The 15,938-nt window shown below is 51.0% G+C and overlaps 1 protein-coding gene across 6 annotated transcripts in view; it reads right to left on the reverse strand.

The window, feature by feature from the left end:
• Nucleotides 1-298: 298 nt before the first annotated feature.
• PPP1R12B (protein phosphatase 1 regulatory subunit 12B) overlaps nucleotides 299-15,938 on the reverse strand; it is a 117,288-nt gene continuing 101,648 nt past the window's right edge. For all 6 annotated transcript variants that reach the window (XM_050327102.1, XM_050327105.1, XM_050327104.1 and 3 more), the window contains 5 exons: nucleotides 15,507-15,654; nucleotides 14,809-14,913; nucleotides 14,489-14,542; nucleotides 13,039-13,089; nucleotides 299-3,495 (listed from right to left, as the gene is read on the reverse strand). In XM_050327102.1, coding sequence (XP_050183059.1) covers nucleotides 3,409-3,495; nucleotides 13,039-13,089; nucleotides 14,489-14,542; nucleotides 14,809-14,913; nucleotides 15,507-15,654 — 445 coding nt within the window. In that variant the 3' untranslated portion in view covers nucleotides 299-3,408. The remainder of the gene's footprint in view (nucleotides 3,496-13,038; nucleotides 13,090-14,488; nucleotides 14,543-14,808; nucleotides 14,914-15,506; nucleotides 15,655-15,938) is intronic.

The following is a 15,938-nucleotide window of genomic DNA, read 5'->3' on the forward strand; positions in this document are numbered from 1 at the left end:
CAAACTCCTGAGAAGAACAAACATAGGACTTGGCAGAACAGGGGAGATGGTCCTGACCCCCAAAGCAAGATGGAACTCTCTCCCTTTTGCCTTCCCACTGGTGAGAAGCTTTCAAGGATGTGCATCCCAGTCCCTTCTTTTCAGCTTCCCTGAAGAGGCACCTGTGTTGCAGCTGATGTTGTAGCATTTGTGCTTTTATGGATGATGGATATTGTTATGCCATGACAATTTTGGGAGAAGCAGGGCATTTTAGTTCAAACAATTTACAATTCCAGAAAGACAGAAGCAAAGTCAAAGCTTCTATTTAATCAACTCTTATTTTATTCATTTATAAATACTGTTGTGTTTACAAGCATCATAGCTGTGAATATTATTCCCAAACTTTCAAACACACTTATAATACTATATAACAACAACCAGTAAAACAAATCATTCATCTCAGGGTTTGAAAGGCCACTCAAAAGTTGCATAAAAATACATTCTCTCCCCATCTCGTCAGCCAGTCCTGCTTCTCCAAGGAGTTTATTTACAAAGAGCCATCATCAAACTTGCAGCCACAACAGGCGGGTTCACCCCAAGCAATAAAAATGAATTCACCCCAAGCAATTGCTTAGAAAAGAAAAACAACCACCCTCGTGTTCCCCAAGGGAAACCACGTCTGGCAAATGCTCTGGTTCCAAGAGGGATCGGTTTTAAAACCTGCTCGCTCTGCACCCTGTCCCAAGCACAGGGTTCAAGGTGTCCTGCTTGTCACCTCCTCAGTGCACTGGTTATGTCAGGCAAGAAGTGAGACCAAAAAAAAATTCATTCTCAAGAATTTGGTTTGCGAAACGCTCACAGCTTTGGCTGATCAGGGACACTGAGCTATGGGGGCCCTCCCCCCCCTCCCTGGGCTTCAGGGGGGAATCCAGTGCTAAGCAGACACGTCAGCTCAAGTGGTTTGGCTTTGCAAGGCGCCACTCAGAGGAACGAACCTCCCACAGCCTTCCCATACTGTTCCTTAGGAAAAAAAACGCAGTGAGTGTCCTGCCAGGGAGGAGCAAAACATCAGTGCGGGATGGGTTTGTCAGATTGGGCTGAACCCTCTCCCTAAAACAGACACCAGGCTTCTTCCTGCTGCCAGGAACCCGCCTCGTGAGAAGAACAGGATCTTTAGTGTGAACTCTCATCCTCACCATCAGCTGGTGAGCATCTTCTCCTCCACACGGCACGGAAGGGACTGGGCTCCTGAGCTCCTGAGCGGAGCCGAGAGCCCGAGGCTGGAGAGAGGAGCGGGTCACCAAGAGAGAAAACATCAAGAACGCCAGAAGTACTCACATAAAGAGTGCACCAAGAGGGAACGGCGTGCAGGGGAAGCGTTGACCGGATCTCAAGACTTAAAGCTGTTAAATAGAGCAGGGTTAAAATCAAGGAATATAAAAAGGATGCCTGGCTTAGGCAGTGCTCTGCAGAAACCCTGATGCCTTTACCAGCTTTGGTCTCTTCCTCCCAAAGCTCAGCAGCAGAGGAAGGGCCTCAGTGTACCAGGGGAAACGGCACCTAAAGCTCTGCCGGCTGAAGAGGAACCTCTGGCCAGAGCTGCCTGGGGAAAGACAGCAGCTCTAGGAAGAGCAAGAGAGGTGGAAACAGGCAGGACAGGGAGGGGAAGGGGGAAAGATGGAGAATTAGGGTGGGTGGGTGGAGAACCAAAGAGAAAAAAGCCCAAGGGAGAGGAAAATAAAGATGCTTTCTGAGGCAATAACCAGCAAAAGGTTCCAAAAAGCCCAGGACTGCCTGATGAATTTTACCCTGTTGAGCAAGCTCAAGTACTCTGCTCATGTTCAAGTATCTCATCTCTCTCTTCCATAGCAGAGTCCCCCCAGCCCACCGTCAGCAGAGCTGCCTGGGAACGTGGGTAGAGCTGCTTCGTGGCCACCTCCAGGTTCAGTGACTGAGACTGCAGCCCTTGGCCAGACGGAGCTGGGAGTCCAAGGACAAAGGGAATGAAAAAAACAAATATGGAAGGATGTAGATGGGAGAGTGGTTTGGATACAGCAAGATGTCTCTGAGAGGGAAGGTATTGTTTGAGAGGAGTCAGTTAAGGGGAAGCTGAGCAGACCTGATGACAGGTCCCACAGCATGGAGAGAGGAGCCAATGCCCACGGGGAGAACAATTCCAAGCGGTTCTGAGTGCATGTAAGATTAAAGAGGGGTATTTTTGGAGGTTTCCTTCAAGGTCAAGGCTTATCACAAGCTTTTGATGGGTTTAGGAGACTTTCATCACAGTGATTCAGTTACCAGCAGCTCCTTGCCTGTCTGACACCCATGCACCCTCACCTTTCCAAGGTGTGTGCAAGTGATCACTGCTCCACGGTCCTCTGCCCTGGAATCCAGCAGTGTCAAGCTGCTCCACCAACAGAAGGGTGGGTGGGAACAGGACTCTGGCATTTCCCCTCTCTACAAATCCTGCTGCAAATCCAAGTGAGGTACCCAAAGTACCAGACCAGACTCCACTACGGGGCACTGCCTTCGTGGAGACAGCAGAATGTCCCAGATGGCTGTTTAGGACAGGGAGGCTGCTTTCTGGTGTGGGCACAGCAACGCTCTGTAAAAGCAGCAGAGGGGTCTCTAAGGGTTCAAGGTTGTCCTTCAGAAAGCTCAGAAGTACCTGTGATACATCCTGTCCCGAGGAGCAACAGTCCAGGTGCAAATGGATGCTACTAATTACAGCCAGGAGCCCTGGAAGAACACAACGTGACATGGAATCACCCAGGCTGGGTGAAAGGGAGGGTGAGGGATAAGGGTCTGATGCCAAGTGTCAGTGTTGCTGTTACTGAACAGGTTCAAAATCTTAAATAAAGGACTGGGTGTACTGGGGTGAGAGGAGGAGAAGGTCTCTGTGCAAAGCAGCCTGTGACAGACACGAGCCCAGGTGGCTTTCACAGCATCACATTTAGCCAGTCCCACATCTCAGTGGGTTGATGTGCATCCTCAGAGTCCCAGCCCGTGTGTCCCAGCCTCACATTTCCCACCTGTACAGGGCTTGGATGTGCTGGATTAGTTTTTGAGGTGTCACTTTTTACAACAGGAGCTTCCCACTCCAGGTCAGAGTCCGACACCAAGTACTGGGCTCCTGGAAGAAGTTTTGGCAGCTCAAACCCAGTCCTCACGTTTCTCCCTTGAATAAAATGTCCGAGATACCACAACATGCTTAAATTAAAAATAATAAAATGGCAGGGGGGTGTGTTGGGGGGGAAAAAAGGGGCACAGAGGGAATGTACAGCAAAGGGCAGGGCAAGGCAGGTGTGACATTGATCCCACGGCTGAAACACTTGCTGTACGTGACGGGTGGGAAAGGGCGGGGAGGGCTCGTGGTGGGGTTGGCAGCTGGTGTAGGGCCCCTCCTCATCCTGCCTTTGCTCAGGATTCCTATTTGGAGAGTTTGCTGATGACACGAATGAGGGCTCCGTTCTCGTCCTTCAGCCTTTGGTTGTCCGACTTCAGCTCTGTCAAAATCTGCAGAGAGACAAAGACAAGACGGGATCAGAGCTCGGCTCGGAGGGACCAGAGGGGACATCATTGCATCCCCTCCACCCAGTGTGATTCCATTTCTCTGGAGCATCTCCAGAGCTTTCCCAATCCAGCTGCCAGGCGTGGAGGGGTGAGAGGGGACTCGAGCAGAGCAGAGCCAGGGAGCCCCGAGCCTGGAAGCCCGTGGTGCAAAGCAATGCCACGGCCCCAGAAGCAGCTCAGCACCAGGCTGGGAGGGCAGGAACCATTTCTGAGCTGTTTCACCCCAAACCTGTGCCCAGAGGCTCATCAGAGCTCAGCACAAAACGATAAAGCTGGTTTTCCTAATTTGGGTTTTTTTTCTCCATTTTGCCAGGACTAGAGAGGAAAACAAAGGTCTGAAATTCTCTCACTTAGGACTGGACTCTGCAAAATCTCTTTAGAATACCCCCAAATCTCCTTGGGACCCCACAGATGTGTTACAGTCACATGTGCTGAGGCCAGAGGACTGGCAGAACACACTGACACTGGAGGTACCTCCTGGGTGCTCAACCAAGGGTTACAACACAGACAAAGGGCTGAGCATTTTGGAAATAGAGAAGAAATAACTTCAACAAGACCCTTCCAGCACTTCCAACTGGCATAAACCCTCCAAACTTCCCCTGCTCCCCATGCTGCAGGAGGGTGACCTTCAGTGGACTGTTCCTGGCCATCGGGGCACCAGGAGGACACTCCCTACTCCTGTCCTGGTGTGACAGACAAGGGGTCAGTCCCACCACAGGTGCCAGCAGACCACGGGGTGAGCAGCCCTGAGCCTGCTGCAGCAGCCTGGGGGACAGCAGGGTCACACACAGGCATGAACAGCACCGGTGTAAGCTCAGCCACAACTTCTCTCTGCCGAGGTGAATCTTGGAGGAATTCCCCCAAACCCACTAAATCTTCTCCTTCCTCCTAAGTTGGAGTTTCATCTCTGACCACAACTCCTGCTCTCCTCCACCTGCAGCCCCCCCTCCATGACCACTGGCATCGAGTGCAGGCAGTTCCTGGGGCAGTGCTGGAGTAATTCCCTCCTTTCACAGCCAGGCCAAGCCATGGTGGCCCCAACACTTCCAACCTCATCCCTGTGAGTGTTGGTGGTGGATGCTCCAGGCAGGAGGTTTTGCTAGACAGGGAAGAGGGGAATGGTGCCACATGGTGGGATAGTGGGGAAAGGGAAAACTGGTGTGCTGGGCTGGCCAGAGCTCCAGCCAGTGACGCTGGAAGTCTCTCCCTGGACCCAGTGGTGGAGTGACACGTGCATCACCACAGCTGGGCTGTCACCAGAACAGCACTTGTGGCTCCCTATGACATTTCTCACAGCCAAAGGAGAGGCACTGCCATCATCAGTGTTCAGGAGCTCAGAGACAGGGCAGAGCCCTTGCTGTCTCTGCACTCCTCTGTTTCCCCCTGAGCTTCACCCAGGGCTCAGCCTGGTGCCTCCCAGTGCCCTGTGACAGCTCAACCACCCACTGGGGTCTGTGGAGGGACAGTCCTTGTCCTCCCTGTGTCACTGTTGGAGTGGTTGAGTGCCCATTGCTGTGATAAGGGGGGTACAAAGTCCTGCCACTCACTTTGGTAGAGAGAATCTGTCACAGGCTCCCAGAAACAACTCCAGAGAGACCCACCTCAGTCCCACAGCTCACCAGGAGCTCTGGTGGCGTCTGTGCCTCACACATGGGCTCCAGGCAATTTCATAATTTATTTAAAAATGAAGAACCATTAACTGCATGTAAAATAAGTGTCTCTGGAAAAGTTTCCTGGTTGTATCCCTACTCCCATCAGTGCCCAGTGAGCCTTTCTGAAAGGGACACATCAACCCTGCACAATTTCACCCCTCCTGAGCCAAGGGTGTTCCTCCCTTCAAAGCTGAGTGGCCTCAAGTTGGGTAAAATAAACCACATGTGAACAGGCTGGGGCTGGAAACTCCAGCTTTAGAGGTGTCTCATGGGAGTGGAGAGGAGGGATGTGGCCCAGCCCCAGGGGATGGCAGGGCTGACTGTGATGCAGCATCGGTGTAAAGTCAGTTTTGGGCTGGAGGATGGTCTGAGCAGCAGGGCTCTGTGCTACCTGTGACACTGCAGAAAGTGGCTCCTCAGAAATTTGATGTGGGTTTGGGAAAACGAGACTCTTTGAAAAGCACTGCTGCTGCCAGGGCATGGTGAACACGAAACCAGTGGTGGCACTGCACAGCTGTGATGTCCACAGACCCCTCTGAGCCAGGGTTTACACGTGCCAGGGTTTACACTGTGTTAGACCTACTAAAAGAGTTGAAAATAGATCAGCAGAGCAGCACATGGCTCTTCCCCAGCTCCAGCAGGGCAGGGAAAAGCAAACCTGAGTGAGGAGGGAAGGATGAGCCCAGCCACAGCTCAGCCAGACAGGAGGGCACCTCTGAGCAGGGGGGGATGGAAGGGAAGTGATAACGTGGGCACTTCCTGAGAGGAGAAGAGAGGTGACTTGCAGGGATGGGTTGGAGGATACTTTGGCAGATTTAAAGCAGAAAGGCAGTGAGATCATTGCACCTGACCATCTGCACAATCCAGGGCACACAACACAACACTCAACTCTCCCAGCCCCTGGGACACACATGTGGGCTTGAGCTGAGACTCCTGGAAAGGGGAAGCCACAATTCCCCTGGTTACTTTTGTTTCTGTGGCTAATCAGCCTTGATATAATTTGTGTGCTAAGAATAGAATTTTTTATACCGTGGTGCCACTTCCAGCCCACAAGAGCACAGTGCTTCTGTGTCTGAAGGGATCTGAATATCCCTACTAACCTGCAAAGGACAGGCAGGGCCCTGAGAAAGGAGCAGTTACAGCTTTATTTTAGCACAGAACCAATGAAGTAGCAGGAAGGGATATAATTTAGCTGTGTGATGTGCTAGGGCAAAGCTTAGGGAAGGGTCATCTTTGGGTTTCAAACTCTAATTGCCCTGTACTGGATCATAAACTGAAGATGAAAACACAAAGTGCTTCTGGTCCAGCTCCTGCTGGGTCCCCCATCCTGTGCCAGCCCACAGGAAGCAGGGGGGATGCTGAACCTGTGGGCTCAGACTCAAAAATCTCCATTTAAAATGAGGGAAGGAGCTCAAGTGACCAAGAAAACCTGCTGAGGACAGCTCTGTTTGTAATTTTTCTAAAAATCCCCTGTCTAAAACATGCACTTTTCACAATATCCCTACAACTTTATGACACTGTTCATCCTGACTTTGGATTAGCAGATTTGCTGAGTGCCAGCTTCTCCCTGAACTGTCCAACTAAAGTCCAACTAAAGTCCAATTAAAAAAGAATTCTATTATGAGCTGACAAAGCATAAACCACCTATTTTCAGATGTCCAGGGTCCAGGTTGGACAGGGCTTGGAGCAACCTGGTCTAGTGGAAGGTCTCCCTGCCCATGGCAGGGGGTTGGAAATGAGATGAGCTTTAAGGTCCCTTCCAATCCAACCCAGTCTGGGGGTCTGTCTCCAGGCAGGGTACCGGGCAAGGGGCTGCTGGCACTGCCAAGCCACCCCAAAGCCATTTCCCAGGGCTAAGCTGGTGAGGTTGGCAGCACTGCCAAGCAGAGCGAGAGCCAGCAGGACGAGCAGAGCCTGCAGCAAAGCCCTGCCATGCTTTTGGAACTGTGAGGGTTCTTTGCTTTTGAGCCACAAAGCTTCACCAGGCACCCTGGAGAGCAGGGAGGAGAGGGAGCAGCACAGCCAGGGAGCAGAGACCTGCCTGGAAAAGTGGAAGAGGGAGGCGAGATGAGCCGGAGGGAAAGCAGCTACAGCTCCTCTGATTCTGAGGGCTTGGCGGGCAGAGAAAGTCTGGCTACGACCCGGGTCAGAGCCCTGTTCTCAGCCAGCAGTTGCTCATTCATCTGCCTCAGGGTGTGAATCTGTTTGAGCTGGTGGAGATTCTGCAGAGAGTGAGAGGAGTGGACAGAGAAACACAGAGAGAACATCACGGAGACAAATGGGCACAGAAATGTGAATTTAGTCCACAGGCAGTGAAAGGAAAAAAGAGAGTAAAAGAAAAATTAGTAGCAGTAAGTGCTGGACAGGGAAAGCCTGTCAACACACTGAGGATGTTTGGAGAACCGTCCCTTTCTCCAGGGGCTCCCAAAGCCTTAAAAAAGGTCAAATAAAGCGATTTTCCACCAAAAAGCAGGATTATATTCTAGTTTACCCAGACAGCCCTGGGACTTGGGAACTGCTGTGAGACCTATCACCATTGACTTACCACCTACACAGGCTCTGAAAGCACTGCTGGGAACTGAGAATTTCTTTAAAACTCCTTTTCTTCATGTTTCACTAAAAGTTAAAGCAGCTGTGTGGAGCAAAGAGCGACCAGAGCTTCATGGGAGATTCTAAAGGCACAGACTTGAAGCACCTGGAAGTGTCACTGTCCCACAGCAAATCACTGAGATAGGTACTGTGCCTGCTCCTGTCCCCTGTTCCTGAGTGATGCTCCTGGGTCTGCCCAGGCTCAGTCCTGCCAAAACGTTTGAGGTTTGGGGAGGTTTTTCACCTCTGCCCAAATTCAGCTCTTCTCTGGGGCTCAATTTATCTCTGACCTCCAGAGGTGGCAAGTCTGAACCTTAAGTCTCTCATTTTTAGCTGGAGGAGTCTGAATGAGAGCACCTCCCACGGGAGGGATGTGCCAGCCTGGCATTCCTGGTGACAAAGGCAATGGTGGGCACAGGACAGTGCAGAGATTGAGCAGCCCCACGCTGGGGCACAGGTACAAACTGGGCACAGGTACAAACTGGGTACAGGTAAAAACTGGGCACAGGTACAGAGGCAATGGGAGGAAGGGAACAGAAAAGCCACGAGGGAAGCAGAATGTGGAAACGGTACAAGCCAAGCAGACATCCCAGTGCCACAGGGACAAGGCTGTTCCCAGTGATGCGAAAGCGAATCCATGTGATGGACATTTACACCAGCGTGGGTGCCAGGAGATGTCAGGGCTGTGGAGCTGCTTCCTGAGCCATGGCCTGACTCTCCTCCCTGCTCAGAACTCATCAGGTAGCAGGGCCATGAGAGCAAGAACCCCTGCTGGACAAGAACCCCTCCTGCATGGTGGGGGGAGCACTGACACTGGACAGGGGAAGGCAGGAAGGGAAATATCCAAAAGAAGAGTTGTAAGTTCAAGTGACAAAATCCCAGCCCTGAACCAAAGTAGCTCCAGAAAGCACCCACCATGCTCCTGAGCTCGCAGCAGCAGGAGGAAATGGAGGGAAGGGTCTACAGGAAAGGGGATTCCTTTTTGCCATTTCATCAGAAGGAAGTGCTCCAAAGGAGGTCACTGTCTGTCCTGAACCAGGGGCTGCACAAATAAATCTACTGCATCACAAAGAAGCTGCAATGACCACCCACCCAACCTGCACGTCTTAGGTTGCCCAGAGAAGCTGTGGCTGCTCCATCCCTGGAAGTGCCCAAGGTCAGGTTGGACGGGGCTTGGAGCAGCCTGGGATAGTGGAAGGTGTCCCTGCCCATGGCAGGGGCTGGAACAAGATTAGCTTTGAGATCCCTTCCAACCCAAACCAGGGATTCCATGATGACCCAGAGCTGGCTGCAGCTGGCAAGGAACCTGCTGCATCCTGGGATATTTTGTCCAAGGGCTCATTCCTGTACATTCCTGTACAAAACAGAAGTACCATCCATTGGCTCCACTCTTAGCTGCTCAAAAGCACTACCTCTGCTCCTCATGAAGGAATCAAGACACCCTGCTGAAATGCTTTGCAAAACCAACAGAAGCAAGGTGAGGAGTGCAGGGAGCTAGTAAAGTATGGGGCTTGAGCCCCTCGAGATCATCAAACTGACAAAACAGCTCCATGGACACACCAATGCAATTCTGACACTGGACAAATCAACAGGTCCCGAGACAGAGCTACGGCCAACAAACTGCAGGAGAGCTGCAGGGACGCCTCACCAGTGAGATCTGTGCTCACCACATCCCATCCATCCATCCATCCATCCATCCATCCATCCATCCATCCATCCATCCATCCATCCATCCCTTCACCTGCCCGAGCTGTGCTGGCTGCCTGGGCACCAGAAGATGGAAGAGTCACTTCTTTTGGTGGTACCAAAAGCAGCTGAGGTCACTTGGTCTGTTCAGACTGGAGAAGAGAAGCCTGAGGTTAGACCTCATTGGGGTTTGCAGCTTCCTCATGAGGGGCAGTGGAGGGGCAGCTCCGATCTCTGTGAGCAGTGACAGGACTCGAGGGAACAGTTGGAGCTGTGTCAGGAGAGGTTTAGGGTGGATATCAGGAAAAGGTTCTTCCCTCAGAGAGTGCTTGGCATGGGAATAGGCTCCCTCAGGCAGTGGTTACGGCCTCAAACCTGCCAGAGCTCAGGGAGAGTCTGGGCAATGCCCTCAGGTACATGGTGTGACTCTTGGGGTCCTGTGCAGGGCCTTAGGTTGGACTCAATGATCCCCGTGGATCCCTTCCAGCTCAAGAGATTCCATGATTCTACAATACCACGGATAATAAACATCCTCTGTTTTACCACAGGGCTCACAGCTGGCAGAAAACATCCAACATATGTAAAATGAGGTGTCGTTCTACGCGAGATGGAAAGGATTGTGATCATCTCAGAGACCACCTTTGCTTTCCCACACCAACATAGCATGAAACCTCAGCGTGGTCCCATCAGCTGCCACTCAGCCTCAGCACGCTGCACAGCCCCCAGAAAGGATCATTTATGTAAAAATGTACACATGCTGCAGGTAGGCCAGGCTCCTATTTATCCAAGAAACTCAGCAAAGGCTGGGAAGCTGGGACTGAAGCCAAGGGCGAAGACCAGGATCTGGACGATACTGCTGTGATTGCTTATCACTCTGCTTGAGACTTGGCTTAGCCAAAGCAGGTCTCTCAGTTCAGCTGTACCTGCCTTCAATTAAAGGATTTTGTGCCTGCAACACTGGGGGAAACAAAAATGCCCGGAGCACGCACGATGGCCGAGGCCAGGAGCTGCTACGGAATAAAGAAGCTTCTGTGACCTTCAAGAAAAATTGCTCTGTTCAGCTGGGACCTTGGGCACTTGGCACTGAATTCGGCTCAGTGCAAATGTTAATTTTCTTTCTCCTGCCTCAGCCAAGGTTCTGGATCTCCAGTGGAATTCTGCAGTCGCTCAGGGAAATGCTGCACCACTCTGTCACTTTATCAAGAGCAGGTCTGAGGAGCAGCTCTGCCACCAAGGGTCTTGAGATTGCTGAGCCTGTCCCGCTCCTCTGTACTTCTTGATGGCTTTGTTAGCAGGGGTTACACTCAGGACAGGAACAAAGCTCATTCCCTCAAGCACAGCCTGAAGTACAAAGCATTTCTGTGCCTCCTCTTCCTCACAAGTCAGCTGCAAGGAGAGGAGAATCCTGGCCAGGATGTGTGGAACTGGACACAGACACCCCAGGATCAAGCAGCTGGATGTGAGCCTTGCTGGACCTGTTCGATTCAAAGACCAGTGGAAAGAATCCCCCAAACCAACCTGAGACCTTATCACCTGGCAGGTTTGGTTGTTTCCAACTGCTGAATAACCTTCCATGTTCAAGGAAACTGGTGGATTCACTTATTCCTTCCCAATTTCTTGTTTATTCCTTCTGACTCTGCTTGACAGCTACTCAGGCAGTGCATGGAGCAGGAATAGAAGTCCAACCAGAATTAATAGATTTTTTTTCCTGGCTCAACTCCCACACTGGGGACTAACAGGGATGCTCTGTGGAGGTTATCTCACTGCAGGCAAACACAGCAGGGCTCACTCTCCTGCTTCAAGGCACAATGAGAGTGGACACAAAAGTGCTTTCCAGATGCACAGGTCCAATTCAATACTTCTTTTTGTTGAGTGGTTGTCAAAAAAGACATGTCACAGTGCCCTCAGGTGCTTACTCATCACGGGCTGAAGGTTTTGCAAACACTAGTGAAAATGTAGCAGTGCCTCAGAAGAGAGATGTTCCACTTTCTTATCTATTTATTCTACTAAGAAAAGGCCACTTTGGTTATTTGATGCAGCAAGAACAGTGCAGAGAGCAGAGTCAGCACCACTCTTGAGGACCTGAAGCTCGTTTTCAACTGGACCACAGACTCCTTCAGCCCACACCTCTTGGGGCAGTGTGAGAACATGTGCAACCTGTGCTTCTCCTTCTGCACCACCTTGGCTTCCATCACTCTGCAGCTCTGGATTATCCAAACCAGAGGTGCTCTGGCTGTGTCCAACAGTCCCTACAGGCATCTTCCTTCATTAATTGCTCTCCAAAGCAATAAAAATGTTTCCAAACCGAGAAGCCACTAGAGGACACCACCTTGTCTTCTTACTCCACAGGCTGAGCTGGTTTGCAGTGATCTGGAGAGCTGAAGGACCAGCACAAAGTGCTCCTGCCTGTGTTTCTCTTGAAGGCCACAATTCTGTAATCACGGGAAGGTCTCTCTGAAGATAAAGGTTGTTACCTGCTCACCGAACAAAGAGGTTGGAATGTAGGCACATTCAGTCCTTTCTCCTCCCCCTCCTGGCTTGAACATCCACACTTATTTTCTCCTCTGTGAGAGAACAAGAGCCTTTACAGAAGACTCCACCACATCACTCTGCTACTGATCGCAGCAGAATACGCAGCACAAGCCACTGATCCTTTCAAAGCTTCAAACAGAAACACAAAAGTTGGAACCTCCTCCAGGGTGGCAGGAACTCGTTTCCACCAGCGAACTGGGAGAGCCCTCAGGTGTGTCCTTCCTTCTGAAAGCAGCTTGGTCCCACCTGGGTCATGCTCAAAGGGAACAAAAGCACGGGCACAGAGCAAAGGGGACGTTCATTCTGTGAACACGAGCGTTAGAACGCAGCCTAACACGACGCGATGCTGCAAAACCAGTGTGGAGTTTTAGGTGCACGAAGGTGCTGCCTCCTGCTCTGCAGTGCTCAGCCCCTGCTCCCAGGGCAGGAGAGAACCATCCTCGAAGCAGCACCACGAGAGAGAGAGAGAGAGAACACGATGGTGGCGATGGCTTGTGACGCTAAGCCGTGCTGCACATCTCGCCAGGAAGCAAAATTCCTCTTTGCTGAAATTATCCCAGGCCTCCACAGCCTCCCAGTGACATGCTTTGGGGGGGGAAACAATCACTCTGTGTTTTATCCTGGCCAGTGTGCGTGAGCTCAAAAGCCAGCTTTGTCTTCTTACCCATCCGGAGAGAACTTCGGCGGCTTAACTTGGGCTGCAGACTACTCAGAGCACAGGGGGTCAGCACACTGGAACTCAGCGATGCCACAAAAGGTTAGTTTGGGAGGGCACTTAAGGAGAACAGCTTTCACCATTCTCAGATCAAACAGCAGAACAAATCAAACATAGGAGCAATCAGATGAATGAGAACAGGACAGTTTATTAATTAGCGTTTCACGTTGGGAGAACAGGGCCATTAAAGCCTGACTGCAGAAAGGAACGTGGGTCCCTTCCCATGGACACCTTTAATATCCTCCTCCTGGAGAACAATCCCAAAAGACATGAATACAAAATGGAATAGACACAGTGAAGATTATTTCTTACCTTCATCTCCTCCTCCATTTCAGAGAGTTTCCGCTCCAGGGCTCGCTTCTCCTGTTTACAAGGATTCATAACAAAGAGAGTCACAAGATTTTAGAAGAAAAATTTACAGTGCATTTTCTCTTAAAGAAAAATAAGAGTCTTGTATTTCTGTAGGAGCATTCACTGAAGAGCATCCCAAAGCAAGGCAGAGGAAACAACCAGGAGGTGATCAGATGGGATAAGGCAGCTGGCAAAGCAGCAGGGATATGTGCTGGGGCCATTTGGGCAGATCCTGAGCTCTATTCATACCCCTAATGAAATTATCCCCCATTTTCAGTGATCCCAGTTCTCAGGAGTTGCTGATTGTAATGTGATTTTGAGCTCTGTAGGTGAAGCCGTGGATTTACTTAAACTTCACTATAGGAGGCAACAAGAAAAGTCACAGAGCCACTCAAATAGGAAAGAGAGAACAGGGAAAGGAAATTCCCTGCCTGGAAACCCTGCTTGTCCCAGATTAATTTAAGGCTGAAAAGCTGTAAAGCTGACTGCCTTTGGTGTATTGTGAAAAGTGAGGATTACACAGGTAGGCTCTGCCATGTGAGTGCTGGTGGTGCCCTCAGCTAGAGCCTGTGCCAGAGGGCAGATCTGGACTCCTCCAACGACCTTCCCAACATGAGGGGGCTCACAACGCCCCAGGGATATGCCCTGAGAAGGGGGAAATAGGAAATGTGGGTCAGGAACAGGATTTACACTCTCTGCCCTGCTCCTTTGCCCTCTGCAAAGAGACATGAGGTCAGGATAGTGAGGGAAATGCAGCTGCTGGGTGTGGCTGCTGCTGCTGAGTGCTGGGTCACTTTCTGGCCCCAGTGCACTCAGTCCAGGGATTCATCAGTGCAAAATGCATGAGCCATCCTGCAAACAGCTAATGCCATCTTAACTGAGAACAGTCTATCTCTTTTTTACTCTCTAACTCTCAGAAAGCTGTATTTGTGGCTGTTGTGACCCTAATTCAACACAAATCAAGCTGGATGTTGCTATAACTTCGACAAGATCAAGTGCAAGGTCCTGCCCCTGGGTTGGGGCAACCCCTGGTACCAACCCAGGCTGGGGGATGAAGAGATTGAGAGAAGCCCTTCAGGCTTTTGCTTAGTTCCCCCACCACCCCAAACCACTCTTTATTTATAAAGGATCAAGAATATTTTAAAGCATAATGGACCAACAGTGTCTTAGTGTGACACAATCCGTTGGTCTGCAGTTTCCTACAATGAAAGAGAGGAATCAGAATGAAGCCTGAAGTGCAAAGAAGAGCAGCAGAGTCTCAGGCCCTGAAAAGGTCAGAACACAATTATCACTGCGAGCTGGCAAAAATACAACTTATCTTTTAATTAACGCTTTCCTTCTAGAAATGACTCTGCCCTGCACAGCAACACGAGGCAAGGACTGCGACTCAGAAGAAAGCAGAGACACGTACCCTCTTCTCCATCTCCAGCATGCTGGACCGGTCAGAAGTTTTCTCCTGTTTCTGCTACGGAAATTAAAAATAGCAAGTGATTAAACCCGAGAGCACTCACAGGGTGCGGCACAAAGGCTGAGACAGCCCACAGATGCTCCTGCCCGGAGAGGCAGCAAGTCTTTACAGAACCACTCACTTATTTCTGTGAAAAGTAACAGTCTCTTCTACAGCACCTTCCCTCCCAGGAGCTCCCCCTTCCTTCTCCCATCCTGGAACAAGTGTTGGTTCATCATGGCCAGTACTCAGTTCCTCCAGTCAGGGCCTGGATTTTCACTTACCTGGGCTGCTTTTTCCAACTTTGCTTTGATGTCAGCCAGCTCAAGCTGGGCTTCTTGCAGCTTTGACTTCAGCTTCTGATTTTCAGACAGGGCGCTCTCGTATAACTGAAACACAAAACAACACCTCAATTACCCAGGTGGCTCCTGGTTAATTAACCCCACCCTGCTGTGCTGCTCTGAGCAGACACGTGCCCTCAGCACTGAGCTGTGGGGTTGCATTTGCTCCCCCACATCAGGAAATGAGAAGAAAGGCAAACAGAACCAGTCTGGATGCTTTACTTGTGTTTTCATAATTCGCATGAAATAAGAAAACGGCTGCTGAATTTTGTAGGGAGTTCAAACAAAGCCAAGAGGCAAAGAAAAGGGATGTTTTTAGTGTAGGTAATTCTTTACTCAGAGGGTGGTGAGGCTGCCCTGAGAAGCAGTGGCTGCCCCATCCCTGGAAGTGTTCAAAGCCAGGTTGGACTTGGAGCAACCTGATCTGGTGGAAGGTGTCCCTGCCCACAGGAGGAGATGGAACGAGATGGGCTTTAAGGTCTCTTCCAACCCAAATCATTACGCGATTCCATGAAACAGATAAAACCAAACCAGATTTTTTCTCTCTTGTCTTCCCACAGACTCTCAGGGCAGGTTTCTGCAGCCACAGGCAGGTTCTGCGGTGCGTGTGGTGACAGCAGTACATTTTAAACAAATCCTACTTTTTTGTAGTCCCTGTTGCTCTCCTCCTCTGCGCGGCTGCTGAGGGCGGCGAGCCGGTTCTCCCTGCGGCTGTAGGCACTGGAGCGACCAGAGGCACGGTCGCTGTAGGACGAGTCACTGGTGCTGGGGTTCGTAGCTGCTTCCAACCTGGAACAGGGTGAAGATCCAGCACTTGTGGAGCTGCTGTAACTTGGAACAAGCCAGCATGGACCCAACTGGTTGGCACTGGAGGCTGTGGCAGTCCTGGCTCTGGGATGGGTGGGAGCACCTCCACCCACTGCTGGGTGTTTCTGCCCAAAACCCGCAGCCACCACCCAAAAACAACAGGAAAACGTCCCCTGGGCACCAGCCCAGCCCCCATAGGCAGTGATTTCCCATGGACCTCTCATCTCCGTGGCGGGAACAGGCTCCATTTCTAACTGAGGGGTTTT

Source organism: Myiozetetes cayanensis, unplaced genomic scaffold, assembly GCF_022539395.1.
Source record: "Myiozetetes cayanensis isolate MyiCay16 unplaced genomic scaffold, myiCay2020 scf32, whole genome shotgun sequence".
NCBI classification, from domain to species: Eukaryota; Metazoa; Chordata; class Aves; order Passeriformes; family Tyrannidae; genus Myiozetetes; species Myiozetetes cayanensis.